The 22718-nt window shown below is 46.7% G+C and overlaps 2 protein-coding genes across 2 annotated transcripts in view; one reads left to right on the top strand and one right to left on the bottom strand.

Annotated features, from left to right (window-relative positions):
• Positions 1 to 15672, top strand: part of SLC2A9 (solute carrier family 2 member 9) — a 247221-nt gene extending 231549 nt beyond the window's left edge. The window contains exon 12 of the mRNA XM_055111189.2: positions 13737 to 15672. Coding sequence (XP_054967164.2) covers positions 13737 to 13979 — 243 coding nt within the window. The 3' untranslated portion in view covers positions 13980 to 15672. The remainder of the gene's footprint in view (positions 1 to 13736) is intronic.
• On the bottom strand, positions 8838 to 12199 carry DRD5 (dopamine receptor D5). The gene has a single exon (XM_003826782.5). The coding sequence runs from the start codon at positions 11771 to 11773 to the stop codon at positions 10340 to 10342; it is 1434 nt and encodes a 477-aa protein (XP_003826830.3). The 5' UTR covers positions 11774 to 12199; the 3' UTR covers positions 8838 to 10339.
• Positions 15673 to 22718: the final 7046 nt, after the last annotated feature.

Here is a 22718-nt window from a genome sequence, read left to right as displayed (position 1 = left end):
CAATCAGGGCCCTAAAATCCCTGCACATCTGTATTTAATCCACAAATAATTCAACAATGTTCTATCTTAATGGGATATTATGAAAGCATAAATGTCATCAACTTCTTTTATGTGGAAAGAACAATAGGGCATGAACTTGTTTGTGCTCCTGATGTCCTTTGGTAATGAATTCCCAAGGACCAGGAGTGTTCTCCCCACCGACGGTGCACAGTGCCACAGCAAGGACAGTCAACTGGGAGTTGGGAGACCTGGACTTCAGTTCATACCACTTTGCTGGCGTACTTAGGCAAGTCTCTCAGGGCCTCAATTTCCGCATCTGCACAATATGGGGAGTGGTCAACATGATTTCTGAAGTCTCTAGCCAGATTTCAAATTTGCTTACAGTACACAGAAAATTGCTAAAGAGAAAAATCTATAGTGGCCCTTTCTGTTCAGGCTGCAAAATCTTATGCACTATTTACATATTTAGGTATGAACTGTCTCAAAGGGTCTTTCATTAAAAAATGACCAACATGGAGAAACCCCGTCTCTACTAAAAATACAAAATTAGCTGGGCGTGGTAGCGCATGCCTGTAATCCCAGCTACTCAGGAGGCTGAGGCAGGAGAATGGCTTGAACCCGGGAAGCAAAGGTTGCTGTGAGCCGAGATCGCGCCATTGCACTCCAGCCTGGGCAATAAGAGCAAAACTCCGTCTCAAAATAAATAAATAAATAAAGAGGATGTAGGCTACAGCCATATACCCTGAACATGCCCAATCTCATCTGATCTTGGAAGCTAAAAAGGGTCAGACCTGGTTAGTACTTGGAAGGGAGAAAAATGAAGGTGGAGATAATTCTTTGTGAAGACACATGTGTGTGCTTATTTGTGCACTTGTGTGCTCGCAATTGCATCTTGGGCACATGTGTATTGTGGAGGCATCTGTGTGCCTGTGGAGTGTGTGTACATAAGTACCTGATGTGTATTTGGCTGCAGAGGCACAGAAGGTCAGCAACAGCAGGTGGCTGCATGCAGGGACACTAATAATTACTCATTTTGTACAAACTCTTTAGCAACAATGTTAGCTATTCTACTGCTGACTTTATGAACAGAGAAAATGTGGCCAGACACAATGGCTCCTACCTGTAATCCTAGCACTTTGTTGGGGCTGAGGCAGAAGAATCCCTTGAGCTCAGGAGTTTGAGACCAACCTGGGTGATGTAGTGCGACCTTGTCTCTAATAAAAATTTAAAAAAAAAAAAAAACTATCCAGGTGTGGTGGTACATGCCTATAATCCCAGCTACTTGGGAGGCTGTAGCAGGAGGATCACCAGAGCCCAAGAGTTTAAGGCTGCGGTGAACCATGATTGCTCCACTTCACTCTAGCCTGGATGACAGAGCAAGACCCTGTCTCCCTGCCACAAAAAAAAAAAAAAAAAGCAAAGAAACATAGAATAGAAAACATCTCCCGGTTTGCATCCTGGAATAGAGAAATGAGCACAGACTTTCAAATCAAACAGTAGTGATTCATATCCTGCCCTTGACACTCACCCAGCATCTCTGAACCTGAATATTTTCATCCAGGTTGACTTAAGGATGAAATGGAAAGAGGTTTACAAAGTACCTGGGGTATAGTGAAGGATTCAATAAATGTTCTCTCCCTTTTCTTCTATATTAGTTATCTATTGCTAAATAATAAATTAACCCAGAACTTAGCGGCTTAAAACAGCAAGTGTTTTTCTGATAGTATCTATGAGTCAGGAGCCCAGGCAAAGCTTCGCTGGGTCTTCTGGCTCACAGTCTCCCAAAGGCTGCAATCAAGGAGTAATATAAAGCTATGGTCTCATCTGAAGGCTCAACTGAGGGACATTTCCTTTCCAAGCTCACTCATGTGATTATTAGCAGGTTCAGGTTTTGGCTGGCTCTTGGTCAGACACTCCCACAACCTCCAGTTTCTTGCTACTGGGCCTCTTCATAGAACACCCACAACATGACTGCTGGCTTCCATCAGAACAAGAAAGCAAGAGAGCCAGAGAGAGTGAGCAGGATGGAAGTCATTGTCTTCTTGTAACTTATCAGAGGTGCCGTTCATCAGTTTCACCATATTGTGTTTGTTAGGAGCAAGACATTAGGTTCAGCCAAGATGTAAGGGAGTGGAGAGGATTATACAATGGCATGAATACCAGGAGGCATGGATCACTGGAGGCCATCTTAGGGGCTGCCGGGAAGCCTGTCCTCCAGCCCCCAGTGATTCACATCCTCCACCCCATGCAAAATACACTTGGGTCCTCCCAAGATCCCTAAAAATCTCCTCCCCCTTCAGCATCAACTAAAGTTCAGAATCTCATCAAATCAGGTATTGGGGTGGGGACTTCTTGAGAATGACTAGTCACATGCAGCTCCTAGAGTACAGTTCCTCTCGATCTGAGAGCCTGTGAAACTAGAGAGACACAGTATCTGCTTCCATACACCTAGCATTAAATGGTGTAACAGGCATGGGTTAGCTCTACATCTGTCTCCTTTTTCTCTAGATGTTTAATGAGACAAGTATTTTAATTTTGTATTCCACTAATTTATTTATTCAACAGATGCTTATTAGGTACTGACTATAGACTCTTTATTTATTTTCCATTCCCATTTTGCCAACAAGGAATCTGAGAATCAGAGGCAAAATATTACATACAGCTTGGCCCACTGAATTATTTTTTCTCCTCTAAAAGGACCTCTAGGGTTCTCCATCAATGAGGACTTTCTAGTCACAGCTGCAGTGAGGTTTGAGTTTAGCTATTTAGACCATCAACCACAAAGACTATACATTCAAATTATTTTATGTGGCAGAATATCTAAGAATAATTCAAGCTAATAAAAGATCTAGAGAATAATTAGACATATTCATTGTTAATAAGAGCCCATTTAATATTGTAGCAAAGGCAAGATCAGGGCAGGATCAAGGCAGATAAATTTCAAACATGCCTAAGGATACCATGCAGACCAATGGTGTTTTTCGATTGTGGCTATATACATTCTAACACATCCAATGTTTTTAAAAAAGTGAAGCTTAGGCCCTATTCCCTAGAAATTCAGATTTAACTAATTTGGAGTGGTCCCCAGACATCAATATTTTAACTTTCAAGTGGTTCTAAGACAGACAGGTTTAGGGGCTACGGAGAGACCCAGAATGGCAAGTACTTAGAACATTCACACATCCCCCACCTCCCAAACTCCTAATAGAAATCATTTATTAACCAGGCCCCTCCATGTCATTGGTTGGAATACAACTTTGTAGTCTTTCTCATCCCAGGACTCCAGGCAGCCCCTACCCATGAAGCCAAGTTGACATATGAACGAGGGCATATGTGTTAGCCCCTACAAGCCATACTGGGCATGCTTTCCCAAATCTACAAATTATCAAGGGTGTAGAAAAATAGAGCCCCCTCCATGCTGAGCAGATCTCACTCATGTAGACAACTGAGGTCTAATTACCCATTGGAAAGGGCCATTGGAAGAGCACAGGAAAAGGTCCAAGATGGAGAGGGAATTTACAACCAAGTCTGATAATGGTTTCAGAACCTCAAAATACTTCACCTGGAGAGGACCCATGGGCAATATACACAAAGGAGCTCTCCTCTTCCTGACTCCCTCCAAAGAGTTGTGTAAAGCCCAAAAGGGGGGTTCTCCAGGAGTAGATGCTCTTCAAATCCCACTTCTATCACTTACTAGAAGCATAACCTGGCTTGCTATTGAACCTCTCTCAGCCTCCTTTTCCTCCTTTTTCAAATGAGGACAATGGTGCCTATGTCACAAGAATATTGCAATGATTGCATGAGAAAATGTATACAAAGCACCTCACCCAGTGTATAGACAACAAATGCTGGTTGTCTTCTTTATTCTGTCAGTGTTGGTGGAGTGCTGGTACTCTCAGTTCACTAAGAGTTTTCAGGACAGGAATGGTCTTAGAAGAGAATCAGAACAATATTCTGAGTGTTTTCCCTGGAACTGGCATTGTATTATTAATATCCCACAAATGGGAAACATGTATCCCTTGGTCTCATACCTGGAATATCAAAATGGTACTTCATTAACAGTGTCAAAGCAAAAGTCTGATGGCTCTGCCTGCTCTTGTGAGTAGGGGTACTCATATTCCCTTTAAGCCCTTCCCCCAAATTGGCCTAGAGGCCCAGGAGGTTCCACATGGGCTCAACATTCTCCGCTTAACTCTCCCCTCATATCAACAACTTCCTCCTATCAAGCTTGACATCTTGTCCTATTTCTTCCTATTCTAGGTGTAGGCAAGTCTAGTCTGCTCTTTAGCCACTCTATCCGTCTACTGCATATTGACTCTTGAATTATTGATCCCTAGTAGCTTCCCACACTGCCTGTAAAATGGAGCACAGAACCACTACATAGAAACAGGAAGGTTCTGCCCTGTACTCTCAGCTCTTAAGGACACAGTCACAAGAAGACCATTTCTAAATTCTCATTGTATAATGCCCTTACACATTCCACATGCATCACAGCACATAATCCTGACAATAAACTACAAGGTAAGCAACTAATTATTCCCTTTTTAATATTTTTTAAAACCTAGGAAGGTAACTTAATCTCTTTGACTTCCAGGTCTCATGAACTAGAACATTAGAGAATCAAGATTTGAACGAGAGGTGATGGTTTTTAAAATATTTCTGCTAGATATCAAAATGAATGCATGGGATTTGATATATCTACATAAGTAGGCATAGAAATAGATAGAGATGCTCACTGATATGTGTATATGCACATATGAATATGTGTGCATGTATATACATGTATCCATTTCCCAGCTCTTCTTTTAAGAGGATATAGAAACAATGTCACCCCAGCAACAATAAACACCCTAGTGCCCACATCTTGATTTCTCTGTACCATTTTCTACTAGAAGGAACCCTGGTCTCCTTGGAAAAATGGCTGATTCCAAGGCTTGGACAGGGAATATACAAGATGAGTCTGACATATCTCATGTTGAAAAGTAAAAAACTACTCAAAGAATAATGACAGCATGTCAAAAGGACACAAGAATCAACTTAAAGGGCTCCCACTAATCAAATCTAGGGCAACCTAAATATCATGATAAGTATGGATACCCCCAGTTCACTGAGAGATTTGAGGGCAGGGACAGTCTTAGAAGACAATAGAAAACAGTGTTCTGAGTGTTGCCCCTAGACTGAGCATTGTGTTAATATCTTAGAAATGGGACACATGTGTCCCCAGGTCCCATACCTGGAATGTCAAAATAGTATCCATTAACAGCGTCAAGTAAAAGATTATAACCTATTATAAAAACTAGAAACCCAGGCTGGGCATGGTGACTCAAGCCTGTAAATCCCAGCACTTTGGGAGGCTGAGGCAGGAGGTCTGTTTGAGCCCAGGAGCTTGAGACCAGCCTGGGCAACATAGGGAGTCCCCGTCTCTACAAAAAAAAAAAAAATTACCTGGGCATGGTGGCATATGACTGTGGTCCCAGCTACTTGGGAGGCTGAAGTGAGAGGATCACTTTGGCCCTGGAGTCAAGGTTGCAATGATCTGTGATCATGCCACTGCTCTCCAGCCTAGACAACAGAGTGAGACCCTGTCTCAAAAACAAGCAAACAGAAAACTAAAAAACCAAGATTCTATGCTGATGTAAATAAATATATAAAACAAATATTCTTCCTTACAGTAGAAAACCAACAATACATTTAGAAAGATTATGGAATTTTTTTAAAAAACACCATTTGACAACCACAGTAATAACTGATTCAGGGAAGGGCCACTAATAAATGCTAAAACCAATGGATGCAAGTTTGAGAAATAATAGGATATCTTCATAGTCTCAAAGTATTTCTCCAAAGGAAATACATATTAATTATAAAGAGTAAAACAGTGGACAGCACCGTAACCCCATGAGCAAAGTTAACATTGCTAGTAATGGGACTAATTAACAGCACCTGCCCCTCATGCCATGAGCTACAGGAGCTCAGCATGGCATCTGTGATATTTCTGCCCAACATACATGACAGAATCTAATCATGGAAAAGCACCAAAAAACCCAAGTTGAAGGACAATTCAACCAAGTAGCTGGCCAGGTAATCTTCACAAAGGTCCGTGTCATGAAAGACAAAGCAGCAGAAACTTTCAAATTAGAGGGGACAGCTAAATGCAACACATGGTCTTGGATTGTTTTGTTATAAAGGACATTATCGTGAAGTCTGAATAAAGTCTGTAGATGAGATGAGAGAATTCCCTGTTTTTAGGAAATATGCAACAAAATATTCAGAGTAAATGGGCATCACATCTTAGATGACTCAGAAGAAAAAGGGAAGAACAGAGATAAGTGATACAGTGAAACATTGATGTTTGGGGGATCTGGGTAAACAATATTTAGAAATTCTTTGTACCGTGTTGCAAGGTTTCTGTAAGTCTGAAACTATGTGAGAACAAGTGTTTAAAAATAAAGCATAAAATGTGAAACATCTCTTCTGCAAATTCTTTGGCACTCCTCCCATGAAGAGGTAAAGTCTGATCACCTCCCCTTGAATATGATTTGGACTTAATGACTCACTTCTAACCAACGAATATGGTGTATGGATGTGTAATTATAAAAGAAGATTCAGCATGTATCAGAACAAGGAAGTTCTGGGGCATGTGTTTTGTGTAATACACGCTCTGTGTGGTTCATGTGCCCATTGCTCAGATAAAGAAGCTGGAGCTCAGAAAGGTGCCCAAATTCAGATGACTAATAAATGGTGGAGCCAAACTTCAAACTCAGGGCACTGGAGCCTCCAATCCCAGGCAGGTAGCCTTGTGGACAGGGAGCTGGGACCTGGAGTCTGCCCGCCTGGCCAAGTCCTCTCGAGTGCTGCAACATGGGTATTTGGGGCTGGATAATTCTCTGTGCGCCAGAAGTTGTTTAGCAACATCTTTGGCCTCTACCCGCAAGATGGCAGGAGCACCTGACACCCAGTTGTGACAACCAAAAATGTCTCCAGACATTGCCAAATATCTGTGGGGGTGCAGGGTGCAAAGTTCCCTCACTTAAGAACCACTGACCTAGGGTGAACCCTGGTTCCTCTACTAATTTTCCCATGACCTTGGACAAACAACCTTGTCCTCAAGGTCCTCTGTGCCCCCATGTCCTCATCTGTAAAATGGAAAAATAATAACATGTGAGGTTAATGTGAGGAATAAATAAGAATCCAGGAAAGCACTTGGTCCATCATGTAAGAGCTACTTTGCCCATAACCCTAGGGTGCCTTCCCTCCAAACACAAAGCTGTGCACAGAGCAGGTACACAATGAAGATCTGCTGTTGTATAGCTGTGGGGATGAATCAATTAACTATTTCAGTAATAAATGAACAAAAAACTGAATGTCCTGATCTGTGCACTAGTGCATTTGCTGACTGAAGATGTTCTGGCATCCTCTCTCACCATCAAAGAGCAGTTAGGATTAAAGACTCCACGGCCAGGCTACCTGGGTTCAAGTTGAGTTCTGCCACTCAGGAGCTCTGTGACCACAGGCTGGTTATTTAGCCTGCCAATGCCTTCATTTCCTTATCTGTAAAATGGGGTAATAAGAGTGCTTACCTCACAGGGCAGCGAGAGTCAAATGAATTAACACATGTGTGTACCCAGCACAGGCTGGGTCTCCATCATGCCTGCTGCAATTGCTGCTACAGCAATTAACATTAATCCTATCACGCTCTTCTTTTATAGCCCTCCAGCCACACTCCTCCGAGGGCACCAGGAACAATCCCATTTCCAAGCCTTTGCACTTGCCACTCCCTCCGCCTGGATTGCTCTCCTTCCCAGACATTAGCAGCCCTCCAACCCTTACTTCGTCAAGGTCTCTCTTCATGCAGCTCTTTGGAAAGTCCTCCCCTGACCACCATAAATAAAACAGCAGCTTCACCACCCTACTCACCCTGGGTTTTTTTGCAACATAGCAATTACCCCTGCCTGGCGTTATCTATCCTGGTCAGTACAGCGCAGTGCAATGCAGTGCAGTATAGTACAGATCTCTTTATTGGCTTATCTCTCCCCTGACTCACATAAATGTTCCAAGACAGCAGAGAATTTGATTGACAACTATATTCCCAGCATCTAGAACAATGCCTAGAGCATAGTACCTAATTATAATGAATGGTGAGTGATATTTTACAGAAGGAAATTCCAAAGTCCTCACATAATCCATTTCCCATAACACAGAACTCATTTAAACTGGAGCCTAGAACAGTGTTTTTCACAAAAGATTTTGCTTATAGCAACTCTTGCTTTAGAACAGAATATTGTAAAGACTTCCAGGTCAGTTGGATTTGAGTTTCTCAAGTCGTGACTATGGACTTCAGAGAAACAGTAGCAGGAATTCCACCAAACAAGGTTCACGAGGTGAACAGCATTGGGAAATGATACAGAATCTTCTCCCACTGGAGGATGCATCATGCACAGGAGAAGCTCTAAGAAGTCCTATCGAGAAAACAGGTGTTGAACCTGGGTTTGCTGAACTTATTTCACCAGAGACCCCATCCATTAACATATGCATCACAAAGCACAATTGGGTAAACAGTGATCTAGTTGAAGTCTTTCCATTTACAGACACAGACAGAAAATGAGGCCCAGAAAGGTTAATTGACTCACTCAAGGTCATGCGACGATCTCCTGAATCCTAGAGCTGGGTGCTTTTCACTGCCCCTAATGTTGCCTAATGGTTCGCTTAGCTATCCATTCACAGGAGGTCAGAAACTGAACACGGACCTCAGATTCCAGTATCATTTTGACTAAATTATATATAAAAATTGATGTACTGAATAGGATTTGCTTTCAATCTCACTGTTCCAGAAATAGTCATTCATTCAACAAATATTTATTAAGCACTATGTTCCAGGAGCTGCACATTTTGCAGTGATCAAGATATGGCTGCACAGAAGACTGACAATAAAATTAGCCTTAAAGAGATCAAAATTGATTGAACTGTCCTTGATAAAACGGCTTCAAAGCAGGGACTTGCAAGAAATTGCATATTCACATTTCATTTGCTTCCATTAATAGTGCTCACATTTAGATCTGATGGTAATAATATGCTCTCAACTGGTGTGGGTCTGGAATAAAACACTCCCCTTGGCTGTGCACACTGCAGAGAGGAAAAACAAAATGATTGGAGTCAGCCGGGCTTTTCTATTGAGCACCTCGACCTACAGATTTTCCAATTTCAAGTTCATTCACATTTCATCTCTGGCTTCTACATTTTACTTAAAAAGCATTTCCCTATTTGCTATTGTCCACTAAGGAAAATGCCTATTTAAAAATAGGGTTTCTTTTTTAAAGCATCTTGATTCACACATTTCAAAGCTCTTCAGAAAACACGATTTCTCAAAAGCCATGTCATTCTAAAACATGCTACAGTTGTCAGATGGAGAAAGATTCAAGATATTATTCTACATGATCTTTTCAATGAACTGATCGCATCTGTCTAGGAGTAAGGAGAGTTGTCTTATGTTACTTCAAAAAAGATTCCATATGAGAAAAAAAACATCTGGTCTTGAGAAGATCTAATGCCATGCCATTGAAGCCAGGTTTCAGCACAGACCCAACATGGGTATAAGTAATAAAAAGAAACCTGAGAAAACAGAAGCTCCTCAAGGTCCTTTGCCCTGGTGTATCTTTAAGGCCAAACTGTACAGAGATTAAGCATGTACTTCCAGACCCAGCAGATATCTTCTTTGCATTTTAAGGATGCACTCATCGTTTCTTCAGAAGCAATCCTGAAACCCAATGTAGCAAAGCAAAGATAGTCACCCCATAATACAAATAATCTGCGTTTATTAGACACCAGAATAAATCAGGGAGTCTTCTTAAGCTATGGTAAAGAGGCCCCCACCAGCACAGAGAGAAGAAATGACATAAGCACAAAGCCACGGGAATCCAGACCCAGGAAAGCTGTGCTCCCACCGCATCACTGCACACACACAACCTGCTGTTTAAAAATCAATTCAAACACAAACAAGTGACTGAACAAGCCATTTGTTTAAAAAGGGAGGGCAGAGCATATTTTTTAAGGACCAAGTATCATTTTTTTTTTTTTTAAGGACCCAGCACCATACTCTCTTCTCTCATAGGATCGTTGGTCCATCTCTGGTAGGCTGGGTACATTTGACTGAGTTTATTGCAACTGCTTCTGCCAATTCTTTGAACTACCAATCAATGGGGTGAGGTTTCTAAGCACACGAGCTACTACACAGAAACACATGATAAAGGGAGCAGCACTGGAAAGGCATGTATTTGCGTGTGTGTGCGTGCTTGTCAATGTCTATGCGGTTATGCAGATCCATGAGGGGGTTTCTTAATGCAGTTTAATGGAATCCATTCGGGGTGAAAGGTGTTATTTTGTCTAAAGAAATCTCCCCCTCGCAGTCCAGCTCCCAGACAGACTCAGCAGCAGGGTCACCATCTGGGGACGTCTGATAGATCTGGGACATGCGATCGAAAGGACCCTCCTCCTCGTCGTTGTCCACCTCCCGGTTGCCGGGGGTAACGGCGTTGGGCATCATGTGGATGTAGGCAGCTGCGATTTCCTTGTGGAAGACGATGTCTTGATTGTAGGAGATGAGCTCATTGCTGATGTTCACCGTCTCCACCGGCATGCGGGAGCAGAAGTGGCTGCACCCCAGCAGCTGGGCAAACACCTTCCGAAAGTCGGCGTTGAAGGCATAGATGACGGGGTTGAGTGAGGAGTTAGCCCAGCCGAACCAGACGAAGACGTCGAAGGTGGTCTCACTGACGCAGGGGAAGCCGGCCGGAGGGCCTTCGGGGTGTCCACTGCAGAAAGGGACCATGCAGTTAAGGATGAAGAAGGGCAGCCAGCAACACACGAAGACCCCCATGATCACCGACAGGGTCTTGAGAACCTTGGTCTCCTTCTTGATGGAAGCGCGCAGGCTGGTGTCGGGCGCGCAGGCTGCGCTGCTCTGGCAGCTCTGCGCGTGCTCTGCGGCCCTCTCCAGGGAGGAAATCCTGCGGATCTGCACCTGGGCGATGCGGTAGATGCGCGTGTAGGTCACGATCATGATGGCCACGGGGATGTAGAAGCTAATGAGCGAGGAAGAGATGGCGTAGGTTCGATTCAGGCTGGAGTCACAGTTCTCTGCATTCACGTCGGGCTCCCAAAAGTCCTCCTCCCAGGGCGTCCAGTTGGCCAGGTTGTTTGGCAGGTCCAGCCCGCCCCAAGAGGCCGCCTGGTCCCTGTGCCAGTTGAACTGGACCGGAATGAAGGAGATGAGGATGGACAAGGTCCATGCCAGGCCGACCATAACCAAGGCCATGCGCTGAGTCATCTTGCGCTCGTAGCGGAAGGGCCTGGAGATGGCCCAGTAGCGGTCCACGCTGATGACGCACAGGTTCAGGATGGAGGCGGTGGAGCACATGATGTCGAAGGCCACCCAGACGTCGCAGAACGCTCCAAAGGGCCAGTAACCGGCCACCTCGGCGACTGCCTTCCAGGGCATGACCAGCAGCGCCACGAAAAGGTCTGACACGGCCAGAGACACGATGAAGACGTTGGTCATCTTGGCGCGCAGGTGGCGGCTCCGCACGATGGCTGCGCACACCAGCACGTTGCCCAGCAGGGTCCAGATGATGAGTAGGGTCAGCAGGCAGGCGGTGACCACCTGTGCGGGCCCCAGTGGCGGTGCCCCCGCCGAGCCCCCCACGGCGTTCCCTTGCGCCAGCTGCTGGTATAGCGCGAACTGCCCCGGGTACGCGGTGCGGTTGCTGCCTGGCGGCAGCATTTCGGGCTGGACTGCAGGGGCGGTCTGTGCGCGGTCCCAACTTCAGCCCTGCGACCCCCAGGCAGCCCCATCGGGCACCCCGAGGATGCGCCCCCTCAGCCAAGGGACCCTCGAGCCCCAGAGGGCGCTCACCATGAGCTGCGCCGGGCTCCTGAGCACGCGGGGACTTCTCTTGCCTCCTGAAGCGCCTCTGGCTCCATGGCCGTGGTGTGCCCCTTCAGTCTCTGCGATGGGGACAGGAAGCGGCTGGTGCTCGCTGACAGCCAGGGCTGTTCTCCGGAGTCTGCAGCGCGCCGGACGGCAGCGGCAGCGGCTGTGTCTGGTTCGGAGCGAGAGAAGAAAGCAAGCCGCCACTGAGGGGCTGGGGCAGGCAGTCGCTGGCGCCGGGCTGGCACTGAGGCTCTGCCGCGGTCCCTGGCCGCTCCCAGGCCCCGCGTCCCGCCCCCCGCGCCTCCGCGCTCTACTCCCGCCCCACCTGTGCCTTGGCGCCCTCGCTCACCGCCCTCAGCGCGCCAGAGTGTAGGGGCGATCCCGCAGGTCCGAGGGGCGCCCCAGCGCCAGACCCTAGTCCCCGGGCCGGGGAAAATTCTCCCCGGGAAAACCGAATGGTGCTTGGTGCATCCCTGGAGCCTTAGCCCTGGCCACGCTTGGGGAACAAGAGGTGGGGTAAGGATGAGGACGCGAGGGCTTCCGGAGGGGGAAAGAGCATTTGAAGGGTAAGCGGGGCAGCCTTGGATTACCCACAGACCCGAGTCCCAATCCGGACTTTATTCCTGGCTCTGCGACTTTAAGGGCCCTACATAACTTTACCCGGCCTTGGTTTCCTTCTCCACAGCGTGGGATAATGATTCCTACTCCTGGGACAGTGTCAGAACTCAGGGAAGCCGTCTAGGATGAGGTGTCCAGTAGACAGTGTCTCCTAGGAACAGGCTCCCGCTTCCCCCAGCCCCTCTCTCAACACCCTGAGGCTGGGGCTTCACCTGACCTCTTGGGAGATTGTCCTTTTCCCCACCACCGCCCCCAGTCCTTGAGCGATTTTTCCTTTGGGGAATAATTCGGAATGAACTCAGAAGACAAGAGGAGGAAGAGAGCCCCCCACCCCCATAGAGTTGGAGGCCTCTTCTTTGCAGGGCACTTTTACAGTCTTTCTCTTTTTCAACCTTGAGAGGGATGGATAAATAGCTCAGTGTTTAACAGAAAAGGAACTGACGGGGCCCAAAACCCAAACTGAAAAAAAGAATGATGGAAAACAATAAAGAGGGAAAACAGTGTTCCTGAGCTCTGAGTGCACCTCCCAGCTGACAAGTTGCATTTGTGAAGTGTTTCGGCCTCTACTGGCGTTAAGCTCAGCTGAAGGCAGCTGGGAGAGAAAGGGATGTGACAGCAGCCAGCTGCATAGCTCCGGCTGCGACCTGCTGGCCCAGACACCTGCAGCATGGTGAGGTCTAGAAACAGACTGGACTTTCTCCTCCCTTCCTAGTCTCCCCTTCCACCAAACGCACCTGTACCCTGGACCAACATCTGCAAGTGGCCCACCTTCTCAGACTTAAGCTGCTCAGCCTACACAGTCCCTTCCCCCAACCTCCTTCCCCCTCAGTGCTTTTTGCCGCTGGAGAGGGCAAGACCATCTGTCCAGGTGCCTAAACCTGAAACTGAAGGGCCATCCTCACCTCTGGTCTCTCCTCATCTTCTGGGAGCTGGACCACTCCTCCGGCCATGGACATCCCTGTCCAGAATTGTGCCTCCTCCATCCTGTTTGATGGTGGCACTTTCCTGGCCTCCAGTCTCTGCCCTGACCCTCTGTCTTCCCAGCAGGCAGTGATCTTTCCTGAATGTGACTATGTTCATGTCACTCCCCTGATGAAACACCGTCAGTGTGTTTCATGATCAGCTTCCTGTGGCCCCTGTTCCTGGCCGGGCATGCAAGGTCTTTTCCTCATATTGCCCTTGTCTTTGTCCACAGCTCCTGCTTCTTCTCCTTTCACTACTCCGAATACAGCCTGGATTCAAGCTGCCGCCACCACCACCGCCACCAAAAAAGAACACCCATTGTAAACGGTCATGTGGTATTTCCTCAACCTGGAATGACCTTCCCCTATCTTCTTCTCCTGGAGAACACCAAGTCATGATGTCAGACAAGAGCTTGGATTTTGGAGACATGGGTTTGAATTCCAGTCATTCATTCTTTTATTCAGCAAATATTTAACAAGTACTGACATGTCCCATATGTTGTTTTACCCACTGGTTATACAATGGGAGGGAGAGAGAGAGAGAGAGAGAGAGAGAGAGATGCTATTCTAAAAGCTTGAAGTCTAGGCTGTGCACGGTGGCTCACGCCTGTAATCCCAGCACTTTGGGAGGCCGAGGTGGGTGGATCGTGAGGTCAGGAGATTGAGACCATCCTGGCTAACATGGTCAAACTCCCTCTCTACTAAAAATACAAAAAATTAGCTGAGCATGGTGGCGGGCACCTGTAGTCCCAGCTACTTGGGAGGCTGAGGCAGGAGAATGGCGTGAACCCAGGAGGCGGAGCTTGCAGTGAGCCGAGATCACACCACCACACTCCAGCCTGGGTAACAGAGCCAGACTCCGTCTCAAAAAAAAAAAAGTTTAAAGTCTAGATAGACTTTAACCCAGGAATAATCCAAAGAAATACACAATTACAAATGTGAAAAGGGCTGTGAAGGGAAAGTTCACAGCCTTATCTAAGTGTACAGCAGTTGGGGAGGTTGGCCAAGGCAAGATGTTTAGGGAAGGCTTTCTGGGGAAATTTCTCTTTGGGTTGAATCACAGTTAAGTAGGCAAAGGGGAAGACAGAGGGAAGGGAAGTATGGCAGGCAGGAAGAATAGGCACTTACTAGCTTTGGTATATTGGGCAGGTCACTTGATCTCTCTGAGCTTCAGTTCTCTCATCTGGGAAGTGAGTTAATAATAGTCGTTTAGAAAGTGTGATGAGACCAGCCAGGTGTGGTGGCTCATGCCTGTAATCCCAGCACTGTGGGAGGGTGAGGCAGGTAGATCATGAAGTCAGGAGATCGAGACCATCCTGACCAACATGGTGAAACCCCGTCTCTACTAAAAATACAAAACTTACCTAGGCATGGTGGTGTGCGGGAGGCAGAGGTTGCAGTGAGCCAAGATCGCACCACTGCACTCCAGCCTGGGTGACAGAGCGAGACTCCATTACAAAAAGAAGAAAAGAAAGAAAGAAAAAAAAAAGAAACTGTGATGAGACCAAAACAATTAATGCATGAGTGTTCTGAACCTCCTTTCTCCCTCTGCTCTATCTGTGCAGTTTCTTGACCTGGGCGGCGCTCCAAAGAGGATTCTAGCTTGGCCTTTGTGATAGAGAATGGATACATTATTAGACCTGAAAAGCCGGAGGAGGGAGGAATGGTCCCAAAAGGAAGAAACTGTGCTTGTCTTCCCAATAAAATGCCGAGAAGTGGGGAGAGGTATTGAAAGCTGTGGGTGGAGTTTTGCAGGGAAGATTGTGTGAAAGAGGTGAGGGAACTACGATCTGGGGGAATATGGATAGGAGAGTAAAAGGGAATTCTAGAGAACAATCCCTACTGACTTCACACAACTTAAGAAATGCAAGTAAAGGGCCGGGTGCGGTGGCCCACACCTGTAATCCCAGTACTTTGGGAGGCTGAGGCAGGTGGATCACTTGAAGTCAGGAGTTCAAGAAGAGCCTGGCCAACATGGTGAAACCCCGTCTCTACTAAAAATGCAAAAATTAGCCAGTCATGGTGGGATGTGTCTGTAATCCCAGCTACAGAAAGAGAGAGAGGTGGCTGAGGCAGGAGAATTACTCAAACCCAGGAGTTGGAGGTTGCAGTGAGCCGAGATCGCACCACTGCACTCCAGTCTGCTGGACAACAGAGCAAGACTCGGGGGAGCGGGGGAGAAGGAAAGAAGGAAGGAAGGAAGGAAGGAAGGAAGGAAGGAAGGAAGGAAGGAAGGAAAGAAAATAGAAATAGAAATGCAAGTAAAAAATTTCAGTTTGAAAATTGCCTTTTGTCTACTGAACATGAGACTGCTTGGAGACTGGGCAACATGGATTTTTATAAGTTGTACAAAGCACTTAGCAATGTTTGAACCTCTCCATCCTGCAAAGCCAGCTCAATCAGTTCTCCAGAAAGACTTACTGAGTCCTCTGCACTGAACAGGTGTCCTGTGTTCCAGGAGAGCCCTGGGCTGGCTCCTAGTGCAGCCGTTATGACCCTGGACTACACCATCTTTCACATCACCGCCTGGCCCTCTAGAATCTCAGCCTCTTAAATCAAGAAATTGTGTCTTGTTCATGTCTGAATTCCCCAAGCGAACACAGTGAGTGGGTGCTTGACAAATCTTTGTTGGTAATGAGCAAAAAGGGGATTCTGTGCCCAACACCATGAAATCAATGCACAGAAGTTTCAATCAACCAAGAAAGGTGCACAGACGCTGGCCACACACACTGACATTTGTTTTCAGATGTTCCAGTCCCCCTGACTTTCACCAATCCATTCATTCATTCCACAAGCATTTTTGATGGGGTGGAAGCAAGACAATATATGGTGTGTAAGTGACAGATAGGGTGGGTTTGTATAATGAGTATAGAAAAACTTCTAGCAGAAGATGATAAAGTATATCAAGAAAGGGCTCTCTTCAAGATCACACCACTGCACTCCAGCCTCAGTAACAGAGGGAGATTCCATCTAAAAAAAAAAAAAAAAAGAAACAGAGACGGGGGCAAGGGAGCTCTTTTTTTCTAATTAGCACAAGATTGCCATTTCAGCTAGGGATTCTGCTGCAACCATCTCCCAGACCCTATTCTAGGGCCCGGGGACAGAAACAGAATTAAAAACATATTCCTTGTCTTTCTTGGGCTTATATTATTGAGGAGAGAGAAATAAACAATTTCAAAATAAACAATGTCATACAGTGCTAAATGCTATAAATAAAATCAAACAGAATAACGAAAGAGGGAGTAGCTGGATTGAAGGGAAAAGCTGCTTCAGAATGAGTTGTCAAGGAAGGTTCTTTGTAATCAGAAAGGTGAGAAGGATGTAGTCAGGCAAATATCAGGAGTAAATTATTCTTGGAGGAAAGTAAGCCCATGTAAAGGCCCTGGGGCAGAATGAGCTTATTTGATAAAGAGGTAAAAGGGTCAGGATATCTGTAGCAATAGTGGCCAAGGGAGGGAGAGGTATGAGACAGAGGAGGTGAGACCTGTTGCCATGGTGAGGGCATGAGGATTTGTTTTAAGTTCCAGATACCTGGAATTAATGTCCTCTGAACTGGACAATAACTACGAGCCTTCATATCTCAATGCTACAGTCTTTAAGCCCCTGTTATAAGAACTCAGAGGCTTCAGGGATGACAGGAAACACCAGAACGCTATGGTGGAGCATATCTAGTTGCCTTCTCCCAACTCAGACCCTTTGACTGTACAAAGACACAGGTTTCAAGGCTGAGATCCACAAAACTCTAGCAAATACTGCACAGACACCAACCAATGACAGCAGGTGCTGCCTGTCACCCTGGAGCACCAGGCAGCATTTCAAAGCACTCTTGCTGTGCCGGCCTCTGATTGCTGGTTATAGGGAGGTCTGGGGTAGTCCCAAAAGCTGGGATGCCCAAGGTAGCTGGGGTCAGTCAGGAGGCTCAGGGCAATGGCAGGAAAGTATTTTCCTCCCTGGTAGAGCAACAGTGGGGTATCCAGGCTGAATATCAGTGGCGAGAAGGACGATCACACAGCACCAAGACCTGCGGAACAAACTTTGTTGGAGCTGAATCCAGAAAAACAATCTTCTTCTAAGCCACTCTCCTGCCCCTCATTTAATTATTGTGCTTTTGAGTGTACTTGGACTACTCTGAAACATTCAGAACTCTGTCAAAAAAAAAAAAAAGAAAGACTTCTTTCCTCAGCACCTCTCTGACTTGGGCATCAGTCTTGGCTTCCTGTCTACTTGCTTTCACTTGCTGTTTGTGGCAGAGATGGCCCCCAGCAGATCCCTTCCCTCGGGTTCCCTTGCTGTCAAGTGGAGGCTAGGGAGCGAGATTATGGCCAATAGAATGTGAGCGGAAGTGATGTGAACCACAGATCTGAGCCTTAGGAACATCCCACAGGACCCTGAGCTCTTCCCCCAGCTGCTGCAGTAGCCTTGGAAGCCACGTGTGTTCTAGAAGTGTAGCTACAGATGGAGAAGGCCCATGTGCTAGCTAGTCTCCAAAGATGGTGTATTAGGCCATTCTTGCATTGCTATAAAGAAATATCTGAGACAAGGTAATTTATAAAGAAAAGAGTTTGAATTGGCTCATGGTTTTGCGGGCTTTACAAGAAGCATGGTGCTGGCATCTGCTTGGCTTCTAAGGAGGCCTCAGGAAGCTTACAATCATGAGCAGGCACATCACGTGGCCAAAACAGGAACAAGCAAGAGAGAGTCGGTGGGTGTGGGGAGGGACATACCACACACTTTTAAATAACCAGATCTCACAAGAACTCACTATCTCGAAGACAGCACCAAGCCATGGGGGATCTACCCCCGTGGTCAAAACAACTCCCACCAGGCCCCAACTCCAGCACTGGAGATTGCAATTTAACATGAAATCTGGGTGGAGGTAAATATCCAAATTATATCAGAGGGCCTTCCCTGGAAGCAGACCTCCTGGTTTCCAGGTCCCCTTTCTTGCTGCTTCTGGGCTGGTCTCCTGGGAAGCCAAGACTGCAGTGGCTCTGATGCTGCATGGGGGCTGAGGCTCAGCCATGAGGAGGCTCGCAGCTGCCACTTTGGTCTTTTGGAAACTTTGCTCATGAAAGTCTCCCCGTTGGGCCCCAGCCACCATGCTGTGAGAAGTGAGGGTCATGTGGAAACGTCACATGGAGGTTTTCTGGTCTAGAGCACAACTGAGCTCCCAGAAACAGCCAGCATCAATGGCTGGCCATGTGAGCCAGCTGGCATGGACATTCCAGACCAGTCTGTCCTTCTGTCACCTTAGCTACAGGGAAGGCCCATCACCCCAGAAGTGCCCGTCATTATGCTGAATTCTCTGGCCTCAGTGGTCCACCGAGGTGTGCAAGCATGTCTCACAAGGGTCAGATGGAGTTCTGGCCTAGATTGATGTGTAGATGCTGGAGAGAGAAGCTGGGTTTCTTTCGGCTGGGTGGCTCTGCTGGGATGTGGTGGGCCTTGGGTTTCCAGGTGGTCATTTTCCTTATTTGCAGAAGGAATGAGGCCCATATAGAGAATAGAGCAAATTAAAGGGAGAGAAAGAGAAAGAAGTAGGGAGAGAGGAAGATAGAGAAAAAGAAGGAAAAAGAAGAACAGAGGGAAGGAGAGGAAAGAAAAAGAGAAGAAAAATGAGAAGGAGGAGAGGAAGAGGAGAGAGAGAGAGAAAATGATTTCTTTGGACCTCAAAATTCAGGCATACCATGGTCTTTGCAGTTACAAACGTCAATAAGTCACCCTTTAGCTGAAACATGTCTAAGTGGAGTTTCAGTTGTTACAACTGACAAAGTCCTGCCTAGCACAAGGAATAAACAATGTTCAGCAGTGGCATGAGAACAAGGGACAGCCTGTTTGGTGGGCAGCATGGCAAATGGCTGTCCAGAAAATATGACATTTGGGCTGGAGGGCAAAGTGGAATTCACCAGCATCCAGGGTGGAAGCACGACCGTAACAGAGGGAACATCACAGGCAAAGGCTCAGAGGCAGGAAGCTTTACGTGTGAAAGGATACATTTTTAGAACACTAAACATTCTCCCTGCTTTCCAAAACACTGAGTTTCTCATCATTTTTTGGCCAGGTGTGGTGGCTCACGCCTTTAATCCCAGCACTTTAGGGGCCGAGGTGGGTAGATCACCTGAGGTCAGGAGCTCAAGACCAGCCTGACCAACATGGCAAAACCCCATCTCTACTAAAAATACAAAAATTAGCTGGGTGAGGTGGCAGACACCTGTAATCCCAGCTACTCAGGAGGCTGAGGGAGAAGAATCGCTTGAACCAGGAGGCAGAGATTCCAGTGAGGCGAGATCGCACCACTGCACTCCAGCCTGGGAGACGAGACAGAGCAAGACTATCTTAAAAAAAAAAAAAAAAAAAAAAAAAAAAAGACTGAGTTTCTCATTATTTTTTGAAACTGAGAGTTTTCTATGTATCAATAAGACCTTATGATGCAAAATATAATATAATGTGCAGCTAGGTCTCCACAGCCTTCAGTCTTTCCCTGGAAGGGCTCCATGAGCTGCTTGTCTGCTGGGTATGGTGGTTTTGAGTAAGTAGTGGGTGTCCTCTGTTACCCAGGCTCTTTCCCACAAAGAGTTGAGCAGAATTAAAAGCTACTGGAAACCAAGATCTCTCTCTGACATTGACTTGTCAGAGCTCAGCCTCATCAGCACAGGCTCTAACCAACTAAGCAGCTAATAAACTCCTGCCTCATTTCATCCAGCCAGAGCCCTGATCTCAAGGGATGATAGTGAGGAAACGATCCTTTCACATGCCTGGCTCCTGCAAAATTGTGCTAAGAGGATTTTCCTCAAACATTTTAGCACAGAGCGAGTTTTCCTAATCCAGTTAGCAAATATTCTTCTATTTGAACTCATTGACCCTCCTTCTTCTGAAGATGTATTTTAAATTGGATTTGCTTCACTGACACAAATGGAAAACTTGATAAGAAAATCGGTGGGGTTTTGCTGCACCCACTGCTGATATCAAAAGACTCAACTCTGTATTACAGCAATGAAAGCTCTGTTCTGTGGCTACAGGATACACGCTGAGCTCCCAGCCACCAGCCCTGCCAATGTGCTCAGCTTGGCACAGGGCAGGGAATAGGGTAGAGGGGAGGGGATGGGGAGGGGCAGGTGGAAAGGCCCAGGTGATGAGCCAGCCACATCACCTCAACCACAGGACCCCTGATGGTGGCCCTAGAGCCTCCTCTTGAAATCCAAAGCTCAGTCCCTCTTCGCAGTTCAGGAGCAAGGAGGTTTCTGGCAGATTAAAATGGCTAACTCAGGAGCTTGCCACCTTTGAAAGGCAGCACTGTGTAGACAGAGGCAGAAGGATGGGCTTACGAGACAGTCCTGGGTTCAAATCCTTCTCTGACTTACCAGCTCTGGAACCTTAAGCAAGTGACGTAACCTCTCTAAGCCTCAGTTGCCTCATCTTTAAAATGGCATCCCTAATGCTTACTATGAAGAGATATCATGGGTAAATGAGATGCTGTACTTACAAAAGTGCAAGTCCCTGTATTGGTCAAGTTTTTTTTTACAGCAATGCTACATAACACACAGCCCCAGGGTCTCAGCAGCTTAAAACAAGTGTTTATTTCTTGTTAATAATTTGCAGTCAGCTGGGAAGCCTTGCCTCAGACTAGGGGCCAGGCTCTGTTTGCTTCTGTGTGTCTCATTCAGAGGCTGGTGGTTCCCTGGAGCTTGCTTTTCTCATTGTGCAGGGGTGGGGTCAATGCGGCCACCCAACACCACATTCAGTTAGAACCTCCAGTCAGACCAGGCGTGCACTAACTCTGCTCATGTATCTCTAGCCAAAGCTGGTCATGTGCACAGCAAGAAATCTGCTCTGTCCTGTCCACAGGGAAGTCGCAGGAATGTGGAAAGGCCAGGAAGGATTGTGAGCCAATAATACATCTTGACAATCCACAATAGATGGAAGCTATTATTGATTCATTATCTCAAAATGGCTCCACCAGCCAACCCCTTCTATCCATCCCCAGTGCCACCTCCTAATACAGGTCCTTGATGCTTTTTGCTTGCATGGCTGCCAGAGCTGTTGGGCAGGTCTCTCAGTGCTGATGTCTTCACCCCCACTCCTATCTCCTCCATCCAACATTCTACCACCAAGGCAATCCTCCTAAAACACAACCACAGTGTTCTTCATACTCCCTATGATTCCCTGCAACCCACATTATTAATCATTAACCCAATTAATAAAAATTAATGCACTAATTCCCAGCTCCTCAGTGTGGCCCTTCACAATCTGCTTGTCCAGCCTCATCTCTTGCGTCCCCAGCTTTCCCCAGCAGACCCCTCTCCCACCCATTCCAATGCTGTCCTCTTCTCCCAGCCTAGTTCTTTCAGGCCCTGTGCCTTTGCACTTGCCCCTGTCTGAAATGTCCTTCCCACTTCTTCTTGAAGGGGGTGAGTGCCCACTCACATTTCAAACCCCACACCAATGCACACCAGGATCTCCTCAAGACTCCAGGGTAGTAGCCACCCTCTGTATTTCTGCAGCACACTGCACCTGCCTCTAGCACAGCTCGACAGCCCACTGAAGTGAATGATCTGTTCGCTCGGTGCTGACTTACCTTTCTTTCCCAGCTGCAAACCACTCAAGGTGAAGTCATCTTAGCCTCTTGGAGTCAGCCTGACTGGGATGAACCCATTGATATGTATTGCATAGATGAACATATCATGACAGTAGTGATGAGGGATCTCCAGCTATCTGTGCACTCTCTATGCTTCCCAGACTCTTTGGCAGTTGTGTTGGGTACTGGCTGAGTTCTGGAAAACAGGAATGTGAGGAGAGTGCTGCAGATCTCCTTGTCAGGAGCACCTAAGAACTGGCATGACTCTACACCCTCTCTCCTTCTGCAGTGACCTCATGTCAAGAAGGCAGACCTGCAGAAATGAATGTGCCTGGATACCTGAGTCACCAGGTGGAGGAAACTCCCATTGACCTGCATCACACTCCAGATATGAAACCCTTCTTTTTCTGCACTGTCACTGAGGTTAGGGATTATTACTCACTGCAGCTTAGCCTAGCATTAAGTTGCTTGACTAATATAAGTTTCAATAAATGTTGCTCCATTTCCCATGGCTTCTGACTGAATGCTTTGCAATATCCACAAACCATCCAGATTGTGGTTTATAAATACCACCCTTCACTAAAAGGACTCAGAGCTCCTTGGAGAAGTGGCTGATGCTAACACTGGGGTAGGGAAGTAC

Source organism: Pan paniscus, chromosome 3 (genome assembly GCF_029289425.2).
Source record: "Pan paniscus chromosome 3, NHGRI_mPanPan1-v2.0_pri, whole genome shotgun sequence".
In the NCBI taxonomy this organism is placed as follows: domain Eukaryota; kingdom Metazoa; phylum Chordata; class Mammalia; order Primates; family Hominidae; genus Pan; species Pan paniscus.
Note: the sequence above shows the minus strand (reverse complement) of the source record. Positions and strands in the feature narration are given on the sequence as shown.

What these genes read in the sequence shown, in the direction of transcription:
- DRD5 (XM_003826782.5), bottom strand. Translation starts at nt 11,773, where the DNA reads ATGCTGCCGCCAGGCAGCAACCGCACCGCGTACCCGGGGCAGTTCGCG.